This window comes from Spodoptera frugiperda, chromosome 11, assembly GCF_023101765.2.
Source record: "Spodoptera frugiperda isolate SF20-4 chromosome 11, AGI-APGP_CSIRO_Sfru_2.0, whole genome shotgun sequence".
In the NCBI taxonomy this organism is placed as follows: domain Eukaryota; kingdom Metazoa; phylum Arthropoda; class Insecta; order Lepidoptera; family Noctuidae; genus Spodoptera; species Spodoptera frugiperda.
This window is the reverse complement of record NC_064222.1, coordinates 6,430,833-6,450,911: the sequence shown is the minus strand read 5'-3', so window position 1 is coordinate 6,450,911 and position 20,079 is coordinate 6,430,833. Positions and strand designations below refer to the sequence as shown.

The window sequence follows — 20,079 nt, the reverse complement described above, 5'->3', positions numbered from 1 at the left end:
TATACTTGTTTCATTACTTACTAGCGACCCGCCCCAGCTTTGGTGATATATTATACATATAAACCTTCCTCTTGAATCACTCTATCTATTAAAAAACGCATCAAAATCCGTTGCGTAGTTTTAAAGACTTAAGCATATAAAGGTAAATAGGGACAGAGAAAACGATATACTATGTAATGAAGGAAATGTCGATGGATGTTTTTTTTAATCTTGGTTTTTTAAGAAGGGCTTTTTTGAAAAATTACAGACCCATTATAGGGTTCAAAATTCAATACACACTAAAATGAAGCTAAACCGATAACAGGTTAAGCTTGCCCCTAAACTTAAATATTAAATTTTAATTGTATTTATTATTTATATCCGAAATTATTTAATTTACAAACCTTCTAAACTTAAAAAAAAGCGACTAGATTTTTTTTTTAAACCTGCCGGCAAACGAGCTGACGTATCACTTGATGGTAAGCAATCGCCGCCGCTCATGGACACTTGAAACACGAGACGCGTTACAAGTGCAGTGGTGGCCTTTTGGGAGTTAGGAATTTAAGGGTTGTTGTTCGGGAATCGGGGATTGGGAAGATTGGGAAGGGAGAATTGGGCCTATATATTTTATCTTTGCAAAATGTAGACTAGCTTCCTGCTTGCTGTTTGGTCCGTGCGGAATTTAAATATCTCGTATCCTAAATATGTAGTATATTAATGAACTTGTGTCCTTAGTTTTAAGTGACACGTGATTGTACTCAAGATTACAAATAACTTTCCCAAAAAATCTTTTGTATATTCATTAGTTTTATTTTTATCACAACAACAAAATCACTATACCTACATAAACAATTAAACATAGTTATTAAGCTTTTGTTTCATAGGGGGAAACCACTTAACGCCAGCTCGAGGCTCGAACTCGAACCGACCTAAGACCGAAATTAAAAGCTGATTAAAATTGATATAAGTATAAGGCGCGATAAGACCGCCCATTGTACACTATGTTTATTTATGTTGTCCTATGTGTACAATAAAGTATTAATAAATAGACAAAAATAGTTTTTAATAGATATCCAGCATACATTACATCATTACATTAACATCCTATAAGTGGGTAGTGCTCTCGCATTAAGAAGAATTGACCATTAACTCGTAATTAGAAATTAAAGTATCCTCAAGATGTTTTCCTTTACCGTATGTCAGTGGTGTTTGAGTAATCTTAGAAATTATAATATAACTCAGATATAGTCACACTGGTGCTCACCGTTAGTGGGTTTCGTGCCTGAACCTTCGTACATGACAAGAGGTCGTCACCAAGACAAATCAAGCACAACCATTAGACAATTGTAATGGAACCTTAAGATTAAGGGTATCCTTTTCCACCTATGGTTCTACGTAGACATGCTGTGAAGATGACCGATTCCACAGATACTAAGCTAAGTAGCTGTGCGAGTAAGATGGGATATGAAGATGCGTTGACGGGCGATGACGAAGATCGCCGAAAGTACCTCTGTTCTGCACATAGCTACACCACACGCGATCTATAGCACGCATCCGTAGCACACATCTTTAATCTTTCCATATAAAAAAGAAACATATCTTAGTTGAACACGTTTGCTAAGCTGTGTGTACTACCAATGAATATGAATGGTGGAAGCCGAACGCATCCACAGCAAAATAACATAGCACATCTCTGGAGGAAAATCACCCTAATGTAACTGTATCTCTAAATAAGCTCGGTTAATTGGTAATTTCAGCCGCTCATGTTGGCTAGTAAGTATATCTATCATTATCCTTATCTAAGTATGTTTTAGCCTGTTCAGTTATTTGGAATACGGTTACGAAAATAAAGATTTGATAGCACCGAAAAATTTCAATTGCAGAGAAGTAATTCTCACGAAAAAAAAGACATTGAGTTACTTTAGTGTCTTTAGTTAGCTGGGATATGGGCTGGATGATGAAGGATCCTACTTCATTGCTCGACCTATGCTTTGCTGATAGTATGCGATGTATCGATATCTTTCCATTTAAAAAAAACATAGCTTAGCTGAGTCCGTTTCCACTAGTGCTAAGCTATGTGTACCAATGAATATGATTGGTGGAAGTCATACGCATCCACAGCAACGTAGCATAGCACATCTCTGGTGAAAAAGAACCCTCACTGACTACGTTACGTCATTTGACGAATGCATGCATCCTTAGACTTAAAATAAGAAATTATAAGTCCAGGTTTTCTGACGATGTTTTCCTTCACCGTTTGTCAGTGGTGTCTAAGTAATTTTAGAAAGTACATATAACATGGAAAACGTCACATTGCCATAGGTTTCGAACCCGCACTCTCAAGCATCTCTTAAACCTTTTTGCTACCACGATATCATAATTAAGAACTTAGGTGATTAACATAATCTATTTCATTGTCTGGACTTTAAAAGAGACTATGACCTCTGAGTTTGTTTGGGCATTTCTTCTCAGAGTAGTCGGATAGGAAATGCCGGCCTCATCTAGCTATTTGAAATATTGACGTGTAAGTGTTATTTTATAACCTACTTACAGAAATAAATATCATTTAATTTCATTTCATAATGCCTCTCACCACGTGTTCGTATGTTGCTTGTAAGTATCTCCGTTTGTACAGAAAACACGCACGGTCCAACACACATAAATTAAATGTATACGGTACCTAAAAACATTAATGATCTACAACATGCAGCGATAATCGCCTTATCTACTTCTCTAAGGACTTGCCTAACCCTAAACCCTAGTTAAACCTTAGTTAATATTTCAAGTTTCTGTCTTCCATGGTTTACGCATTTCGATGTTTGGAAAAGTGTGTCGATGAAAATAAATACGCTCGAGTTTGAAACCTGTAATATTACCTAATTAACAAAAAGCTTGAAGTTAGCATAATATTGTGCCTTTGTACCAAAATGTTCGCCCAAAGAGAGATCAATCTCTAGCGTATATATTTATATACGTAAAGGGCAGCTTAGACAGACAAACAAGTCCACAACCTCTTGTATCAATTTATCGATCTCGTCTCTTCATGCACCCCTGTCGACGCAGCGTAGGTAGTACTTAGGTATACCTACATAGATATACAATACATGTACATCTATAGGGACTCGAAACTTCGAAAGCGCTACACGTGGCATGGTTACTCCATTATATAACCCTGCCGCTGACCGCTGTGACAACCGTGAAAGGATGATACGTTTCCATTGGAAAGCAATAATAAGTACCTTTCCCCCTATCGACCATGCATAAAAAAGTAACAAAGACGCCAGTTTCAATTATGAATGTCCAGTTAATCCTTTCGAGGGGTCTCCTGTTCTATTTTTAGGGTTGTCTGGAAACATTCCATCGCCATTCTTATTGGAAGTTCATCAAATTGATTCGTGTAAATGTTGATGTTGACCCCTTCGGTACACTAACAACTGAGCGGGACAGGTGAAAAATTGATCTGTGCTCTCAAATGCTAAACGTTGCAGTTATTTAGTGTTGTAACGCGGAGTTGACGTCACGCCGCTCCGGGAACAGTTTTTCCTGATTATTGATTGTGTTTTGCATTGCTAATTCGTTAATTAGTGCCCACTTTACATCTTAGCTCAAGATGCGAAGGTAATTACATTTTTATTACATTGAGTGCGATCTGTGGTTCGTTTTATGGCTTTATTACGTCTCGCCATTGTCACAGCGTAGCTTGACACTGACGGATCAGAGGGTGGCGGGTGGGTATGAGGCGGAGGAGGCAATTTTCGGAGCCTAAATTTACGAAGTAGGTTTAAGCTTTCCACACCTTAGCTCGGTTCCCAGCCGACTAAATCGAAAATGTCCTTGTAACGATTTTTGGCTGTATCATTGTCTGCGTGCCTGCTACGGCCGCGTGAAACAAACGTTACAGCGCTGGTTAAGCTACGCTCGCCGAGGTCGGTCCTCGGATGGGTGACCAGTTTCATTTTACGGCTGTTGATTACATTGGACCTGCATATAAGTAGTTCGTCCTTGCTATCGTGAACACATTTATGATATTTGTCTCGTATATAATGGATAATCCGAGAGTTTGACAAAGGGTTTAAATAAAATTGTTGTACGCAAACGTCAAACTACGGACAGCGAAGCGTAGATGGCAGCAGCTCCACGTAATGTGGCATTCTTGGACTGATGTTAATTTTAGATTCTTTTCTATATGATTTCGTAATGTTTTGCGTTAGTAATTAGTAGATTGTGTTAAATCAAATATTGTTATAATATCAGTGTAGTCGTTCTTGAGTTATAAGTATGCAGTTTTTAGAGAATCCTATTCTTAAATAGGTTTATCTTTATAGTCCAGCAGTGGAATATTCTAGGTTGTTGATGATGATTTTTTGGACTTCGGGAGTAGGTTGTAATGCGTACTGTTTCTACGTTAGGTATATAATAATAGAATCGAACTTTATCTGTTCTTAGACTATACTCAGTCATGGTGAAGGAAAATAACATAAATAGGAAGTAACCAGAATTTGTAACAAGAATAGATACCTATGAATTTACTACTAATACTATCTTTTAGTATGTGATAGTGATACGCGGAAGAGTAAATAAACATAAGAAGGTGGTTATAAGACTAACTTTATTTTTATAAATTGACCCTTTTTATAATAATAAGGGAGGATGATTGATTGATGATTTACATGAAGTATGTAGCACTGGTACATAGATGATGTCATAGGATGTTGCCCCCTACTGTATGTAGGTTAGGCTATAGGTTCCAGATGTTTTATACTTAGATACTATTACAACCTCAAATACCATATATAGATTTAAGACTTGTAAGTACCAGTAGGGTTATGTTCCAATATGAATTCTTATAACTAATTTATCTTATACCTATTACAAGGGAGGCCTTTGCCCTGTAGTGGGACGACCATAGCTGAAAATAAATAAATAAATTACAAGTCAAAAATGGTGAAGCTGTTTTAAGTAGGAGCAGACTTTTCATGTCACTATTGTTTGTTCTTATTTCACACAGAAGAAGTTTAAAGGCTTCATGTAGGTAGTCAAAGAAGGCTTTAAAGATTAATGAATATATGTACTTCTAAAGAGGATAATTTTGTATTTTCTATGAATGTTACATTAATTACAGTAAGAACAAATACCCGATGCGTCTCGGGGAGGCTGTGAACTCCATGCAGGTGGAAGTTATTGGCATGAAGAAGAGACCAATCGCCAAATCCAAGAAACGCAAGGGTAGGAAGAGAGCTAAGAAGACCACGACGAAGCCGTAAGTAAAACTTCGTGCATTTTTGATGGTATAACAGGTAAACGAGCTGACCTGATGTTAAGCAATCGCCGCCGCCCACACGAAACACCAAAGTGCATTGCCTTTGGGGGGTTAGGATTTAAGGGTTGTTGGGGTATCGGGGATTGGGAAGATTGAAAAGGGGGGTAAGGGGCTTCCGGTAACCTCACTCATACAGCAAAATACAAGGCAAGCGTTGTTTCACGTCGGTTTTCTGTGAGGCCGTGGTATCACTCCGGTCGGCCCATTTGTGCCGAAGCATGGCTCTCCCACACTTAAAGTTTTTTTTTAACTTTGACCCACACTAGGATTTTCTCCTATGTCGTGGGTGCGTTTACAAGCATACAAGTTCACGTACACATGACACCCAGACCCGAAACAACAATTTGTGGATCACACAAAGAGTTGCTTCGTGCGGGAATTGGACCCGCTACACGTTGCGCGGCAGCCGGTTACCCAGCCACCGCGCCAACCGTGCAGTCAAACAACACTAAGTAATCCTTAATACTTGCAGGGCTGCCAAGAAGAAAGACTCACCATCACCATCACCACCACCTCAAGTACCACAGGAGCGTGTAAGTAAGCCGCCACCGTTACCGTCGCCTGTATCTCCAATGAGATTGAGAAGCGGGCTAGTCGGTATGAGAAATGGGTAAGCACCCACTTTTTTATTATATTCAACTGCTAGGTTTGGATTTTTCATCGTACGGGTCATGACATGGGGAAGGTCTCCATAGGGAAGTGCCATAACAGGCGTTGCACCATGGGGGCTCCGGGGTTGGTCTACTAAGAGGGCCCGGTGCCTCCTTTAGGTGCAGATGGTGGCCACCGGGGAGGTTTTAGTGCGGTAAAAATCCCACACTCCCTAGTTTTTCCCCAAAAAGCTAGGCGCCTTTTGAAGGTTTCCCACCGTCAACAAAAAAAAAAAAGCTTTGGATTTTTCGTCGTACGGGTGACATTGGATTGTGTTTAGTAACTCTAATACCGCTCATCACCGCTACTCTTTCTGCGAGTGTAATACTTAGGAGTTTTTTGTTGGGGGTAAATAATTGACTTCTCCCGCCTTGGGTGAGATGAGAGGGAGTGTCAGATTCATACTGGAACAGGAACAGGGTGATTCTTAGAAGACTAAGAATCACCTGTTCCTACTCTTACTTTTTGAGCTGTACCTACGGCAACCGGTCTTCCGCGGCTCCAAATCAGATGTCAGCCTCATCTGTGCTGTAAAAAAAGAAGCATTAGCATAAGTTCTTTCTTGAATGTTCATATATTTATGTCATATGTTATGTGTAGGTTACTAGTAAGTGAAAAATATTACCAATATTTTTTATTATCCAGATGCCTTACAAAAATGTAATAGCAATCATACGCTAATAAATTGTAAAAATATCACCTTTCGTAATAAGTATGTTCAAAAACTAAATTATTTGTTTGAAAGCTTTAAAACGTAATTAAAATTAATGCAATGAAGTTTTATAGTTATTTAGTTTGTTTAAATGTTTTATTATTGTGCTCTGGTTAACACCAGCGCCTTTTAGTTTTTTAATATCAACGAGTTGCTATTATACCATTTGTAGCGTTGAACTCGACCTGCCGTAGTCAATCGTATTATTTATATAGGTATTTACATAATTATATACAAAAGGTAGAGGGAACAAAGAGGGAAAGTACCTTAAATACGAAAAACAGCCATTTTCAAAAGATATTTTTTTAATATTATGTTTTGCGATTGTTTTTGACAGCCTCGTTGGCTGAGTGGTTGTAATTGCGACTACTGGCAAGGAGTCCATCCTAAATGAGTTACATACTAAATTTCAATAGACAATGTAACTCAACCCCTGTTGAGAGTTGCTCCGTGCGGGAATCGAACCCGCTACACGTTGCGCGACAGCCGGTTACCCAGCCGCCACGCCAACCGTGCAGTCATATCATTTCATTCATTTGTTTTTAATGGCATTTTCAGGATTGAACGTCCGGACACTCCATTCCCTCTCCCGAGCTATTCAGGCGCACCGCTGGACTTGCGACAGGAACCATCCTGGGAATCTTCGTACAACATGCCCAGCACGTCTTATAGAGAACAGCGGTCGCCATTCCTGTGAGTATGAATAGGTATATGGTACAAGCAGGTAAACGAGCAGACGGATCACCTGATGGTAAGCAATCGCCGCCGCCCATGGACACCCGCAACACCAGAGCTACAAGTGCGTTGTCGACCGTTCAGTTAAGAATTTACACACTTCTATGAAATCCGCATCAAAATCGGTTCAGCTAACCACGTGATAATCGCGAACAAACGAACAAACATACATACAGATACTGTGCCCTTAGTATAAGTTTGCTTTATTGATGACTTTGTTTGATTGGCCGGCTCGAATAAGCCAACTAATCGCGCTCTCGTTTCGATTACTTTAAACGTAAAGCAGTCTCGTACTAAAGGTACTGGTCCTACTGAGCCCCTTTCGGTTTGAAGACAGTTAACACTTTAAACGCCACGGGGGTCACCGGTAGGGTTGCCAACTTTTTTTACAAGAAATAAAGTATATTTAGGTCTGAGAAGGAAAGTAAACAGTATTTTAGAAAAATTAACAGTATTTTTTTTTTTTTTAAATATGTGTGAGCGTCTAACATTTAACACTGTGTAGTGTTAAGCATTTTGAAAACAGTATTTTGTATACTTTATTATTGTTCAACAGTAAAAAGTATAATTTAGTGAAAAACAGTATAATACTGTTTTTAACAGTATAGTTGGGAACCCTAATCACCGGTGACCGACATTAGCGGAGGATTTGCCTTCAACAGTTTTCTATTGGCAGTCAAAGACTTAAAAATTGGTTTATTGTACATAGCAAGCCGCCAGAAGTCCCGCCAGTGCGGCGGTCGGGAGTCCGCATGCGTATCGACGGAGTGGTGGTGGTGAACCCACCGTCTTCGACAATAACTTACATGCAGCAACAACAGCAGTACAGCGCCAGGACCCTGTATCCCGTCAGAGAAGTACCAAGCGTCTCCCGTGCTATGGATGGGTAAATAGTATTTTTTATAGTACTCGTGTTTTCCTTAATTTTATTATAACTTTCTTGAGACGTACTAAATTAATTGTTATGTTATAGTTACTCACGTAAATGTTTGACGAGGAACTCGACGTAGCGATTGTTGTTAAGCTACTTTAGCTACTCCAGCTACAAGTATTTAGCTTCGCGACAATCGCTGTGTCGTATGTCGCGGAATGCTGCTCATGAATGTAATAAGCCTCTAGCATGACTTGAAACTAGGCGAGTTCCTCGCCAATCAGTTGCGTGAGTAAACCGATAACATAATAATTAATTTAGTAAAAACTAAATAAACTCTGATACCACAAACTTTAGACTTCTCTCTTCAACCGAAACCTATAAATACTTGGGTATGTCAGAAGCGTTAGGCATTGATGTAGCTGTCATGAAGCAATCGTTGCGGGAGCGCTTCTTTGGCCGCCTGAAGAAAGTTCTCAATAGTCTTTTATCAGGTGGTAACAAGGTGCGCGCTTACAACGGTTGGATCATGCCAGTACTGATGTACTCTTTTGGCATACTCAAGTGGACTCAAACGGAACTGGACGCCCTGGACAGAAAAGTCCGTTCATTGTTGACTGAGCATCGGATGCATCACCCACGATCATCAGTAATGAGACTGTACATACCACGTAAATGTGGGGGGCGAGGCTTTTTAAATGCCAAAACCCTACACAATAGTGAAGTGTGCAGTCTCCGAAAATATTTTTTCAAAATGGAGGTGGGGATGCATCGAGATGTTGTCTCAGTGGACAAAGGACTTACTCCGCTCTCCTTGGCTAATAAGGACTGGAGAGAACCTATAATACTAAGCACTAAGGATCGCAAGAATGTATGGCAAAGTAAGGAGTTGCACGGACGCTACTATCGGGCCCTACATGGGCCAGATACAGATTTCTTAGCGTCCGTATCCTGGCTACGTTTTGGTAACTTATTTGGAGAAACGGAAGGTTTTGTCTGTGCAATTATGGACGAAGTTATGTTGATGAACAACTACCGAAAGTATATTATAAAGGATGGAACGGCTGACATTTGTCGGGCATGTCATCGCCCAGGGGAATCCATTCGACATATAATTTCGGGTTGTTCTCATTTAGCTAACGGAGAGTACTTGCACAGACACAATCTTATAGCCAGGATTATTCATCAACAACTTGCTTTAAAATACAAACTTGTTGAATCTGAAGTGCCGTATTATAAGTATCTGCCTGACCCAGTTCTTGAAAATGGAGATGTCACACTGTATTGGGATCGAACTATCATCACAGACAGGACAATTGTTGCTAACAAACCTGACATTGTGGTGATAGATCGACCAAGCCGTCGCACAATGATAATTGATATAACAATCCCACACGACGAGAATCTTGTGAAAGCTAAAAAGGTAAAGCCAGTAAATATCTTAATTTAGCTCATGGGGTTGTCGATATGTGGGATGTAGATTCAGCAATCATTGTGCCGATAGTCGTATCTGCCAATGGCCTTATAGCCAAAAGCCTCGACCAACACCTGAGTAGGCTAACGTTAGATGGTTGGATCAAGAGCCTGATGCAGAAGGCAGTACTTCTGGACACGGCGCGTATTGTCCGGAAATTCCTCTCTCTTGAGCCCTGACCACCGGTAGCTTGGATTTATCCCGTTACTGGTGGGCTACTGCTTTTTATATTTTTAAATGTTTTATTTATTTTTTTTCTTTTTAATTTAATATTTAAAAATGTAACAAACAAGTAAAAGAAATAAAAATTATAAGGCTAACTAAAAAAATTTAGTATGTCTCATAGATATTTTTGCGCTGGATATCAGACTGGCTATTATGAGAAAAGAAGCTGTACTTTTATATACTCAGTGATACACAATTCGTTAAAAAGATTTTAATGACTGCACGACTGCACTGGCCAGTGGCTAGATGATCGGCTGTTACGTACAGTGTTGATTCGAGTGCTAATACCACACGGGGCAATTTTGTGTGATCCCTGAATCCCGAGTCTAGGTTTGTGTATTTTAATTTACAGATACTACAGCCCACATGTGAGGGAATTTGGCATACCGGAGTCGTCCTACCGTCCGATGCCAATAAGGCCACATATAAGCCCACCGGTCTACTCGTAAGTACTCTTCCTTAAATAATATAAATCCTCTTAGAATCAAACCAACTAGACACTTTGGCAATGCGTAGAGATGTAGCTTCGTTGTGCATTCTCTATCGCCTATACCACGGGGAGTGCTCTGAGGAATTGTTTGGTCTGATACCTGCCGCGTCTTTTCGCCATCGACCTACACGACAGCACTTTCATCCCCATCATATAGTATATAGTTGGCAGGCCACAACTGTGCGTTTCTCACTGAGATTATGTAGTGGAAAGTACGGTACCAAGGCAATAATATATAATCAAAGGTTGTAGGGAACCGCTGGATGCAGATCGCTTCCAACAGGGTCGAGCATGCATACATGAAGAGGTATTGATGAATGTAGAATGCAGAATAGGATAAACGACTAATTTTACTATAATGTCCGTCTTGTAGATTATTGAATAATATTAGACACGGTTTTCCGAAATAAATATTGACTTGCCTTACTCTCAAATGTTTCAGGGATCCATACTCTGCTCGTCCCTACTACGAGCCTCCGCCTCCGCCTCCGCCGTATTTCCAACCAATCAAGTCCGAGGCAGTTTCATCTATTTCCAATTAGTATGTAATGTATTTCTTTAACATATTTTATGTAAAGGAGGCCCAGAGTCCAACAGTCAAGAGCCGTTTGTTGACGATTCTTAAAAAAAAAACTGCCTCGTTGGTCGAGTGGTCGCAACGCAAGTGCGACTGCCGGGCAACGGGTTTCGGGTTCGATTCCCGGTTCAGGCGTATTATTACTGGGTTCTTTTCGGTTTTTCGAAAATTTCTCAGTCAGGGCTGAAAATCAGCGCCGTGCCTCGAGCTATCGCGCTTGGGCCGCGGCATTTAAGCTGAGTACTGGCCTTTTTGCACCGCGACTTTTATGTTAATTATTAATTTTATGTTTATTTTTTATTTTTTTAACGGTGCAAATAAACTGTTTTTTTTCTTTCTTTTTCTTTCAGTAGACACACGGAGTCTGGAATTGTGCCCAGTATATGGCATAACTGATTTTGTTTTATTACAGTGAAATGCGTACGGCGACGCGTACTCGGTATCTTCGTGAGAGGACTGAAGTTGGGAGGCCGGCAGAAGTGGATTCACCTCCTCACATCATCAGCCACACGGCGCCTATGAACAGCGTATCTATGGCCCCGCACACCATTGTAAAGGAACCGTTCGTATCACTTGTCTATTGCTTTATTTTTCTAATTCTAATATAAACATTGCCCCACACTAGGATTTTCTCCTGTGTCCTGTGTGAGTGTATTTGCAATCAACAAATAAATCGCATCTAGATCTGGAATAACAAATTGTGAACCACTCAAAGAGCCCGTCTATTCAATTTATAAGAACATTTTTAGGTATTTAAGTATATTGTTTTACAACGGGCCACTGTTGAAAATTCGAGACTCGAGCCGTCGTGTTCGGGCTACGGCATTTACAAACATACAAGTTCACATACACATGACACCCAGACCCAAAACAACAATTTGTGGATTACACAAAGAGTTGCTCCGTGCGGGAATCGAACCCGCTACACGTTGCGCGGCAGCCGGTTACCCAGCCACCACGCCAACCGTGCAGTCAATTTTAGCTGAGTACTGGCCTTTTTGCGTCATGATGCTAATCTGTTTACTCTATTTTCTCGTTATAACGGTGCCAATAAACTGATTTTCTTTCTTTCTTCTGTTACTTACATGTATTTACAGAAGGTTTTTGCGGTGAGTTTACAAACTTGCATAAAGCATATGGCAGAATAAGCGTTTGTGAAATTATTCTAAGGCGGATAGTGAGATGGGATCCCTCTTGCAAATGCTAGATACTCTTGATAAAACACACACTTATCTTAGTAAAAGGATTACTTAGAATTTAGAGTATGCCATTGCGAATAATATAGAGATGTTTGTCAGCTACGCTTGCGAGCGCGCGACCAATGAGGAAGCTTATTTTTTTTTTGTATTTAAAAAAAAACGTTGCCCCACATTAGGATTTTCTCCTGTGTCGTGGGTGCGTTTACAAACATACAAGTTCACATACACATCACGCCCAGACCCGGAACAACAATCTGTGGATCACACAAAGAGTTGTTCCGTGCGGGAATCCCGCGACACGTTTCATGGCAGCCAGTTGCCCAGCCACCGCGCCAACCGTGCAGTCAAACTTTCAAACTTAGACTGTCACTAGTGCTCAAAAGATACTTCTATACCATTCCAGATACCATAATTACGATATACCATATAATAAAAGCCATACATGACATACTATACATATATAGGTATACCATCTAATACGAGTTGTTGCACGTAAAGGTCCAACTACAATGTTGTGCCAAGTTTTATCGGATTTCGAGAATTCTCAGCTGGTAGTAACACGACGGATCGCTCCTTGATACTCATAACGTAACCTAAATGGCGAAAAGTGAGTATTTAATCTACTACATTTAACGTAAATCTCGGACTTAGTTTATTAACTAAGTCCAGGGCAGAGAGAGGGAGAGGTCCGGGTAAGGGAAGAAGGGAATTTAAGAAGCGTCTATATTAAATTAACTAAAATCACAGTTTACTCACGCATATTAACACATTGGCTGCCATTGGCGGTCAAAATGACCAACGCTAGCGGACGATTATTCTTCAGGAGGAGGAGCCTTCCACAGATTCATGTTGGCAGTCAAAGTATTAATGGAGAAAATCTCTACTAGTTTCGAGTCACAGAGGGACTCTTCATCAAGAGCAGCGTACGCAGATGCAGCGACGTCGCAGCCTATTGGCTTCCTGCTTCCCACCTATCTTTATTATGTTGTGTTTGTAGGAGTCCCGTAGACCCTGTGATGGAGCCGCGGCAGTCACCTCCAGTAGAGCCATACTTCAGAGTGCCACAAGTATCCGCTCTCTCTGTCACTCAGCTGCCGGCGCCTTCCTTCACGCAAATCAAGCCTTCAACGGTCGCGTAAGTATTATTTTTTACCTTTGATTGGTTTGGCCGCTCTCTCGCCTACGCCGATGGTAAGTGAAGATGCGGCCTACGATGGAGCACGTCTGGCCATAAGCAACCTCACTCGGGCTTTGAAGACACCCAGGGGCCTTAGTCTGAGAGGAGACGAGTGAGAGGGACGGAGCTATACAACCTTCATAGCTCCATCCCTCTCGCACTGCTCAGTGATCGACCATTCTGACACACTAATAGCAGACTAAGGCCCCAGGTTATACCCATCAGGAAACACAAAATATCTAAATAAAAAAATGGAGTTTGCTCGTTCTTTTCTATTTGGTGCTACACTTTGGAACGAGCACCTAGCTTTACTGATGGACAAACTGACAGACTATTACTATTTCTTTATTTGTTGATATTTCAATGGTTTATTGGAATAAATGATTTGACTTTAACTTTAAAATAAATCTGCCTTAGCATTTGGCTTGAACTATAACAGGAGTAGGAACGAGGTGGTTTTTAATCAATAAGAGTCTAACACTCCCTCTCGCCTCGTCCAAAGCGGGAGAAGTCATTGGATGTTTTACCCCCATAAAAAAAGGCGAAGAGGAGTGGCATACCTACATTCTACTCGCTTTAGTCTCACCCAAGGCGGGAGAAGTCATTGGATGACCCTCCAAAAACGTTTTTTTTTGCAGGAAAAATCTATCTATCTATACAGCGTGTAATAAAATACCCATATACATCAAGACGCACTGATGAATACAGGTTGAATAGAATCTCTACACAAAGTTTCAGCTTAAAATACGTTTAAAAAAATGTTACCAAATACTTGGTGTCGCATGGTTCTTGATTTTATATCATACAACAAACTTGTTACAACATTATAGGGGTCACTCGGTAATTACGAAAAATTTTTAAACTGACATGGTCACTAACACTATAATTAGAACTTATGACGGGATATTTACCATGTTTATTTAATTTGGTGAGTTTCCGATATTTCGGCACTGTTGCAAGCGCCATGATCACGGATTAACTCAATATCGGAAACTCACCAAATTAAATAAACATGGTAAATATCCCGTCATAAGTTCTAATTAGGTATAATGAGTTTAAAAACCCTTCCCGTATCGTTTGTTATGTTATCTAGAAACCGTGCACTTGATATGTATACCCCCTTTTTGTTACACAGTGTATATTATGACTTGTATTAACTACTTCGCTTTTGATTTGCAAGTCTAAAATCAATGTGCATGATTTATCTTTAAAGCTTGTTAATACAAGCAATTAACTAAATTACATTATAGTATTCTTGTTCCGACATGTTTATAAATTAATCATAATAAATACGTGCGTACTATAATAATTAACAATATTGTAGATTATTATCGATGACACAATCTTTATTAATTAAAAATAAATAAACAGATAGTCGCGCTGATTAAAAAAAAAGTACCTAGCAATATGACATCACTTTCTTGCACCAAATTTCGTGTGAAAAGTACCTTTTTAATCTCTTTTATCGTGTTAGATTATAAATTTCTAGTTAGCTTACGTAAGTGCATTGGTATTACCCTTCGTTAGATATTATCTATCCTACCGTCGCATGGTACCAACTTCTAACGGTAATTTTACTTAATACTTACCTTGGCTATTACATCTTTGTATAACTACATCTGAACAGGTCCGCTCATACTGTTGTGGTTCTTTCCTCTAAAGACCACTACAGAATCAACTTGCACGGTTCTCTCACATTATCCTCTATTTCATTGTCTGGACTTTAAAAGAGACTATGACCTTTGAGTTTGTTTCGGCATTTCTTCTCAGAGTAGTCCGATAGGAAATGCCGGCCTCATCTAGCTATTTGAAATATTGACGTGTAAAATTGTTATTTTATAACCTATTTACAGAAATAAATATCATTTATCATATCACATCACTGCTGGAAAAGCACTCTTACGCAGTTTGACCCTGCAAAGGTGTAAGATCTTGACATAAACGTTACAGATTCCTGGATATAAACAGCAACGGCACCGCTAGCAACTGCGCCAGTACATCTACCTGCAGACCTTCAGACCATCAGCTCAAAGACGAGAGACCTGGCGTACAAAACTACGGTAAGACTCACATACATAAGTGCATCAATTCTAGGGTTTGTCTTTTTATTTTTGTCTTCAAATGACAGCTTGTAGAGCTTAGAGAAAGTTGCTATATCAGTTGTGATAAGAGTCCTGAAGTTTTGCCCGTTCAGTGGTTTTTCCACGCGTGTGTAAGGAACTAAGGAAGCACAAATTCTCATCTCTGCAAAAACTGCATACATTTTTATTGTCACAGCTGTGAAACTAAGTAAACATTTGCAATTACAGGTAGTGAAGAAGAATCAGACGAGCTTGACGTGGATGGGCCACCTGCCTCAGGCAAAACACCAAAATATTTGTATGGCATCACTGAAGATTCACCAACTATGGACGAATTTTCTGTGGTCTACGACTGGGTACCACCAAGTCCAATAACCCAACAACCAACTCCAGAACCAGCACCACGCCCAACTCCCAGGGGATCAGCAAAAAGAAGAAGGGAGACCGCGAGACGCGTAAAACAATTTCTGCCAAACGACCTGTTCCATTTTATTTGGAAGCCATTACCACAGTCTTCATCTTTTAATGTACGAAGAGAAGTGTTCACCCAGATCAATACCGGCCCCACAACCACGTACGACAGCACATACGACTCGTTTGTAGCCATCTGGGACAGAGAATTTATGGAAAGTATTGCAGCGGAAACCAACAGATATGCTGAGCAGATGATGCGCAGGATGGCTGATGAAGGTTCCCTTAGCTTGCGAAGCCGAATTCTGTTTTGGAAAGAAACCAATGCTGATGAGCTGTACGTGTTCTTCGCAATAATACTGGCCATGGGTATCGTAGTAAAAGGGCACATAGAAGAATACTGGAGTACTGCCAAGGATATATTTTCAACTCCCTCGTTTTCTACAACGATGGCTTACAGCCGGTTTCTCCTACTCAATCGCTGTCTCCATTTCATGGACAATGAAACTTGCGATCCGATCAACATGACCCCCCCTCAAGCCAAACTACTTAAAGTACAACTTCTTGTTGATCACCTGAACAAGCGATTCTCAGAACTGTACACACTCGAACAAAACATTGTTGTAGACAACTTGATGTCTCAGACTAAACGTCAATCTTACGTGAAGGAAAAAGATCACGTAGTAAGTGCCGAAGCTTATGAGGTGTGTGAGTGTCAGACAGGATACTTGTGGAGATTTGACGTCCGCACAGAATACGACACGTCCCCTGATGCACAGCAAGCGGGCGACGGGCTGGTACCGAATACTTTGTCAAAGTTGCTTGAAGGTCTTGAATACAAGGGCTACACAGTATGGATGGATAAAAACTCTCCGTCTCTTGCTAGAATACTGAAATCTAAAGGGTTTGACTGCGTAGGAAAGTTGAAAATAGGTGATAAACATGTACCCAGTGAAATAACAGCAATGCAAAGGAGTGGTGTAGCTTTTGGCCAGATATCTGGTTATACATCTGGAGACGTGGATCTCATTGTAATAGGAGATCAGAAACGAGTAGCGATGGTATCAACATACCATGGAACTGGCACGGTGATCGACAGGAAGAACGATAAAGTGAAATCATCCATTCTTTATGATTACAACATCAATATGGGTGGCATTGATAAGAAGGATCATGTCGACGCCTCGTGCCCTGATGAAAAGCGATCCCAAATATGGTATAAAAAGATTTTCAAAAGGTTGCTCAACCTTAGTGTGCTGAATGCCTTTATAATGTACAAGTATACTCATGAAAAGGAGACTCAGAGGGGATTCCGTATGAACCTGATAAATTCGCTGTTGAAGCAGCATCAGCAGTGGAATGCAGTGCCAACACCGGTAGTGTTCTCCTCTGAAGAATTTGTTCATTACGCAGTGGAGAATAGGTTCCTGCCGAGTGCTAAGCAACGCATGCGTCGTCACTGCGCGCACTGCTCCAAGCGCTGCACATCATCCTGCTTCGGATGTAAGGTTCCACTGTGCGTGTTTACTTGCTTCCATCCGTTCCACACGCGCGATCCCAACGGAGCTGGAGAACCAGATCCGGTACCATAAATATTATCACAGGCATAGGCGTAGCCAGGTTTGGGGGTTCAAGCCCCCCCCGAAAAATTACCTAGACATTACAGAGCGTTATTTTTCTAGTTAGCATAGTACATCCCCTGTTTGGCAAAGGTCTCTATGATTACCTATACCTATACATTACTTTCTTGAACCCCTCCCGATACTAAAACCTGGATACGTCTATGATCACAGGTGTTCTCATCTAGTCAACTATTATCCCATCTAGTCAAAAATTTATATTTTGTGTCAAAAAGTATTTGGTAAGCTATGCATATCTATTATAATCTATACTCCCTTCTTGATACCAATTTGTATACGTTTTACGAATCGAATTCAGGTCGTGTTCAACAGTTTTTGATAATAATCACTGGATCGATCAGATCTCAGACTCAGTGTTCATTATAATACCTATTTATAAATATTTATTTTGGATAAATTTATACACGAAGACTTGGTCTGACTGACTAATGGATTGAAGTGTAGTTTAAGAGATGGATGAAGTAATGAGACTGCAATCTTGATAAGATGTAGATAGGAGCACTGTAGAGGAGAGTGACTGCCTCGTTGGCCGAGTGGTTGCAAGTGCGACTGCCGGGCCAGGGGTCTCGGGTTCGATTCCCGGGTCGGGCGAAGTATTGCTGGGCTTTTTCGGTTTTTCGAAAATTTCTCAGTAGTAGCACGGAGTCTGGAAATGTGCCCGGTATATGGCAATAGGCTCACCACCTATTAGGCAGTTGTCCCACCGGCAACGATGAACGAGTAACGAGTAGAGCTAGAACTAGAAACGAGTGAAAACAAAAACAAACAAGTGAACGAGCACTCGCCGGTAGTGTGAACAGTCAGCGATCAACTATTTGTATATGCATCTCTTTTGTTTACACGGAAAGTATATCTATTGTACGTTTCTTGAGCGAGAAAATAGCCCGATAGTTAGTCGTTCACTCGCCGTTGGTGGGACAACTGCCTTACATGGGACTAACAACAATTGTGAAAAGTGAGTGTCCACAGTGGCATTACGTGCACCTCTGCCTACACCTTCGGGGATTAAAGGCGATATGTATGTATGTAGGTATGTAGATAGGAGTTTTGAAATGTCATTTTCATCTGAGAGAAAGAAAATAAGCGTGGTAAAGTATGTTTGAGAAAAGTTTGTAAGAAGGTTTATTTCTATCTTTATATTTTTATCTTACTATTTAACAAATTATTATTAAGTGCTGAAAACACATTTAGCACCTGTTTCACCACCTTCATATAAGTGCCCGATAAACTTATGTGACAGATAGTGCATACAAATTACATTCTTCATTCAAAGTTATCTGATACATAGCGGCTATCCAGACATTGTGAAACAAGTTCTTATATCTTCATTCTTAGTATATTTTCTGTCATTTATAATCTAGGTATTGTGGTATTCTTTTCTTTCTTATTATGTGAAGACAAATACTTTTCTTCTGAGGTGATCTTTATTAGAGAAAATATGTATTTATATTTCTAGAGACGATTAGATGTTGAACCTACCGCAGACGTTGTTGAAGAAACACCTTTACGGTGTTTCTTCAACAATCTTAAAGTTGCTTAAAGTTGCCAGAATTTCCAATCCTTTATTACGGCTACTGATAAAATTACCAAAAAAACATAACCCTCCTTCTGGCGCAGTCGGGTAAATACCGTGTTTAATATAGGATAACTCTGAACGCACTAAGATTTAGAACTTGGCGCCATAGTAAGTTTTGTTCAGTTCAAATTACCTATCCAATGATGTATTGGAAGTTGGCACCAGGATTTGCATCCTCCTTTTGTTACTACCAAGCATAGTTTACTTTTCCCTTTATGTTCCAAAGCATCGTAGCATCTTTAAAACATTGAGTAATGATTAACTAAAAATTTCACTCTTATGATGAAGAGTCCCTCTGTGACTCGAAACTAGTAGAGCTCTTCTCCATTAATTTACTTGAGTAAACCGTGTTTATTATTTAATTTAGTATGTCTCACGACAGCTATTATAAAAGTGAGCAATTATCTTTAAATTCAAATATTTATTTATGTATCAAGTCTGTACTGTGGCTAGTATACAGAGTGTCCCTGAAGTCGACGTTCAATAGGCACCAGATAATCGGCAAGATTTCAACTGTTTTCAGAAAGATTATATAATAAAAATTCTAGGTCCTACAGTTTTAAATTACATTGACTTATATGTTATCCACGAAAAAGTACACCCTGTGCCTGTCTTTTGACTCTTGTTGCTACAAATCTTTATTTTTCGTCGTATTTGTTGGACGTCGACTTCAGGGACACCCTGTATTTCGCCATTTTTTATTTGTTTTTTTTTCTCTCTAAAAAATCATTTATCCTATAATATATTTATTATGTACCTATCAAAGTACCTTTACAATTACCATCCGAATTATGAAAGGCATTATTTAGACTCGATTGTGTATTTTTATTAATTATTTATTATCGACTATCTCTTCTGTAACGTCCCATATAATGTATTTTATCGGATGTATTTTTTAAATAGACTCTAGATTAAGATCTTACGGTTGTACCCATTTCATATATCTTCGGGTTATTTGGTG

At 39.9% G+C, this 20,079-nt stretch overlaps 1 protein-coding gene across 1 annotated transcript; it reads left to right on the top strand.

Annotated features, from left to right (window-relative positions):
• The first annotated feature begins 3,457 nt into the window (after positions 1-3,457).
• On the top strand, positions 3,458-18,311 carry LOC118275000 (uncharacterized). Its single transcript, XM_050696959.1, has 11 exons — positions 3,458-3,597; positions 5,102-5,239; positions 5,772-5,909; positions 7,221-7,355; positions 8,107-8,283; positions 10,320-10,412; positions 10,900-10,998; positions 11,447-11,596; positions 13,231-13,368; positions 15,361-15,470; positions 15,720-18,311. Exons 1-11 carry the CDS (start codon positions 3,590-3,592, stop codon positions 17,492-17,494), a joined length of 2,961 nt encoding a protein of 986 aa, XP_050552916.1. The 5' UTR covers positions 3,458-3,589; the 3' UTR covers positions 17,495-18,311.
• The last annotated feature ends 1,768 nt before the right edge of the window (positions 18,312-20,079 follow it).